Below are 3,683 nucleotides of genomic sequence, written 5' to 3' on the forward strand. Positions count from 1 at the left end.
AAAAATTAAAAAACACAGAGTGTGTGGTTGAGACACTGTTCCTATGGTCTCATGATTTAGTGCTGGCATGTCAATATTCACAAGAGGAATTTATAGCGAAAGAATCATTGACTACAACTATGAAAATAAAAAGAACACAGGTATCCTTCTGTTTTTACTTTACATAAAATGTATTGAGGGAGTCATCTTCTGTTGAGTAAACATAAAACTGTTATTGAGATCTATGGTCAAGAAATACAGATTTTTTTGAAATCTTAGAAATTATCTAATCGGAACATACCATTATAATGAATAGAGCAGCTCTGATTAATTACAGAGTTTAGCACATGCTTGGTATTGCTTTAAGTAGTATGCACACATGCACACACGTATGCATGCATGTGCATATTTATATCTCATATCTTTATGCTTTATTACACTTGTGCAGTGCAGATCTTATTTTCTTTGTTTTACATATTAGGAAAGGAAGGCTCAGGGAAAATAAATGTCCTAAGGTAACATAGCAATTGATGAGTCTAGTTTTATATCTGGAGCTACCTTCTTTCATAGCATGGTTTATCTTCATTATGCTCTGGAGTTGCAAAGGCAGAAATAAAAATAGACTTTCTACCTCTCTTTCCCACTGTCCTTCCATTAAGGAAGGTGGGCTTTCGTTTTCCAACCTTCAGCCTCAGTGCAATCTACACTTGCACCCTGTGGTTTGCTACATTTACTGAACCATAGGAAGGTGCAAAGGTATTACAGAAGCACAGACATTAAAACCAACGATTGTCCTTTTATAGGAAATAAGTTATTTCATGGAGGGAGAACAAAGGAAAGAACATACTATTCTTACTTTGATGTTTCTTTGAATATTGGCTTGTTCTCTCACTGGCCAGTCTAGATAAGACATCTGAAACAGTTACAAACAGTCCTTCACCGCACACATGCAGAATTTTCCAACTATGGTTTGAAGATTGAGATTCCTGTACTCAGGCTATTTGGCTTTGATTTGAGTTATTTTGTATGTTCTTCAGGTGACAGAGTTAAGCTTATAGAGTGCAATAATCTGCTAGGCAAAGATATTACTTTTTGGCTGGAAGAAGAAAATAAGAAGTTTTCTCTCAAAAAGATGTTTCATTTACCTATTTATAATGTTTAGTAACATTTCCTCTTTCCTTTAGGGATTATACATTAATAAACTTAATTTAGAGAAAATTAATTACATCATGCTTTTCAAACAGTAATTAAGATAGTTGTGGGCTATGGAAAGTTAAACCCAATTCTCCATTACTTATGAGTATGACATTTGGTTGGGATGTAAGATTAGGTTTCAGAACATAAAATACCCTTCAGATTGAGAATATTCAAAAGTGGCTACGTACAAGTTTTGTGTCCACAGTTTCTGCCTTTGCTATAAAGGTGAAGCAGTGTGGAGTGGAAAGAATGGTGAGCCTGCTTCTGCTTTCCTGAGTAAGGCTCTGCTTCTCCCATCTTAACTGTGTGCTCTTGGGAATGACATGAGCCCTTTTCTAAGTGAGTTTTCCTTAGCACCTAAGCTTAAAGTTTTGCTACATTCTTTTATAGGGTCATTCTTTGCTAATGTACATTTGAGCCATGTCAATCAATTCAGATAGCTCAGAATATCTAGGGAAGGAACCAACAGAAGCCCTTGTTTCTCTCAGTCCAAGCTGCTTTTTTTAGATATGGGACTCATTAAATCTTTACCTGGCTGGCAGGATAGCCAATCTGTCTTTTTTTCTCTTCCCCTCCCACTTAAGAGATTGTAAATAGAAACAAGTTTATCTGCAAGTAGTGCATCTGGTGCTGCCAAGGATTTCAGCTGTCACACAGGACTATGGTGTACACAGCTTTGAGTAGGGTCTTTGGACTCAGTATTTTGCCTTCAGCAGGGGCCAGGGGCACAGCAAAAACACATTATTACTTTACAAATGGACATTATCTGCTCAAATCTGCCACTTTGACATGATCTAAAGGATAGAAGATCAACTGGTGTGGTCCCTAAGGTCTAGCGCGAGCCTGAACAACTGGTTCTGTGTGTGTGTCACCAGGATGACAGTCTGTATAAAAGTGAGCAGTGTTTCCCAAGTTCAGTCTTAGAGCACCAGCCGAGCAATGCACAGAGCAGCCCTGTAGCCGACTTCCATCACCTTCACCATGAGGACAGCCCCTGTGCGCGTGCTTCTGACCTTGGCGCTTTGCCTTGTGCGAGGTGAGTGATTTGCATGCCATTTAACCTCTTCCCACACACCTCAGAGCCCGAGGAAGGCATCTTCTGCCCCTCCACTTGCCAGGAAAAAGATGTAGATCTAGATTTTTTTCTATATGTAAAATCTTTTTCACACATAGAATTTTGAATATTTATGTATTCATTATATATTCATTATATGTGGACATATAATGACATTGTTATCTTGAAAAGGCAAGTAGTTGGGGAACATGTAAATTTTTATCTATGAGAAATCCTTTGATTAATTCAATATTTGTTCTGTAAAGTTGATACATGCTTTTGCATGTGCCTTTCACTAAGTATGTTAACTCACACCACACATATATGTGTGTATATTGAACTATATTAGAAATTTAAAGCATATATAAATAATATATTTAATATTATATGTACAAATAAAATGATAAAAACCTATAACTGTTTTTATGCTAAAGTACTACAACCTTCTAACCTATTTTTGTGTTTACAAATTCTTAATGGATTTAAAGTGTTGCTTTTAAAAGGAAAAGGATTTTGTGGGAGCTAGAAAATATGTTTTATATTTGCTATTTGATACAGAAGAAAAACAGGTTGCCTAGATTTATCTAGTTCCGAGTCATTCAATTTCAAAAAAGAAAATCGTAAAGATAAAGTCAGTAAGATAATTATATAGAAACGATGCCCACCTTCCAAAGATGAGCATAGGTACAAGAAAGCAAGGAATGAAAGAGTGGATAGTATGTTTTAATTAATCTTAACTTTTGCTGTTATCTCTAATATTTATACCTAAAATTAGAAGATAAATTTGCTAGAATTCAAAAAGTGGAATTTTTGTGTATGTGAGATATAGACTTCTTTATATGGCTTAATTTTTAAAATTATTTTAAATTGGTATAATAATCTTATGTACGTATTATGTTATAATTTATAAAGGGAGACTGTCACACCTTAAAAGATTCTTTTGTAAAGTAGTCATTTGAAGGGTATCAGAGAACATAGCAGTATGATTTTCTAAAGTAATTATACATTTCTGAGAGATTGAATGTGAACATATATAATAATCTACTACAATGTCTTCATTTCAATTGTCATGGCAAATCTAAATGTTCTCAAAAAGTTTGTGGTTTTACCATATATTACCATTAAAAAACCCAAAATATGGCACTGAGTGATTTTTTTTTTTAATTTTACTGAATCTTTCGTAGTCCCTTAACTTTTGTTTCTGCATTTCTGTCCCAGATGCTTCCAGTGAGGATGCAAATCAGGTCAGTCTGCTTTTTCTCATTGAATTCCTTCCAAGATCTCTAAAATAAATGGTTTGTGGCCAACACCTTCATGCTAATAACACAGACATGTTGCGCCTATAGGTACTAATAGCTTTTGTTGAAAACACAGAAACAGGTTTTTATGGATGAGCCATGAATTTCTCTGTTCCTCTGTCTGTCTCTGCCTCTGCCTCTGCCTCTGCCTCTGC

The 3,683-nt window shown here is 35.3% G+C and overlaps 1 protein-coding gene across 4 annotated transcripts in view; it reads left to right on the forward strand.

Annotated features, from left to right (window-relative positions):
• The first annotated feature begins 2,111 nt into the window (after positions 1 to 2,111).
• Spink5 (serine peptidase inhibitor, Kazal type 5) overlaps positions 2,112 to 3,683 on the forward strand; it is a 72,082-nt gene continuing 70,510 nt past the window's right edge. For all 4 annotated transcript variants that reach the window (XM_023715327.1, XM_023715324.1, XM_023715325.1 and 1 more), the window contains exons 1-2: positions 2,112 to 2,212; positions 3,449 to 3,474. In XM_023715327.1, coding sequence (XP_023571095.1) covers positions 2,158 to 2,212; positions 3,449 to 3,474 — 81 coding nt within the window. In that variant the 5' untranslated portion in view covers positions 2,112 to 2,157. The remainder of the gene's footprint in view (positions 2,213 to 3,448; positions 3,475 to 3,683) is intronic.

Source organism: Octodon degus, unplaced genomic scaffold (genome assembly GCF_000260255.1).
Source record: "Octodon degus isolate 3935 unplaced genomic scaffold, OctDeg1.0 scaffold00040, whole genome shotgun sequence".
Classification (NCBI taxonomy): Eukaryota; Metazoa; Chordata; class Mammalia; order Rodentia; family Octodontidae; genus Octodon; species Octodon degus.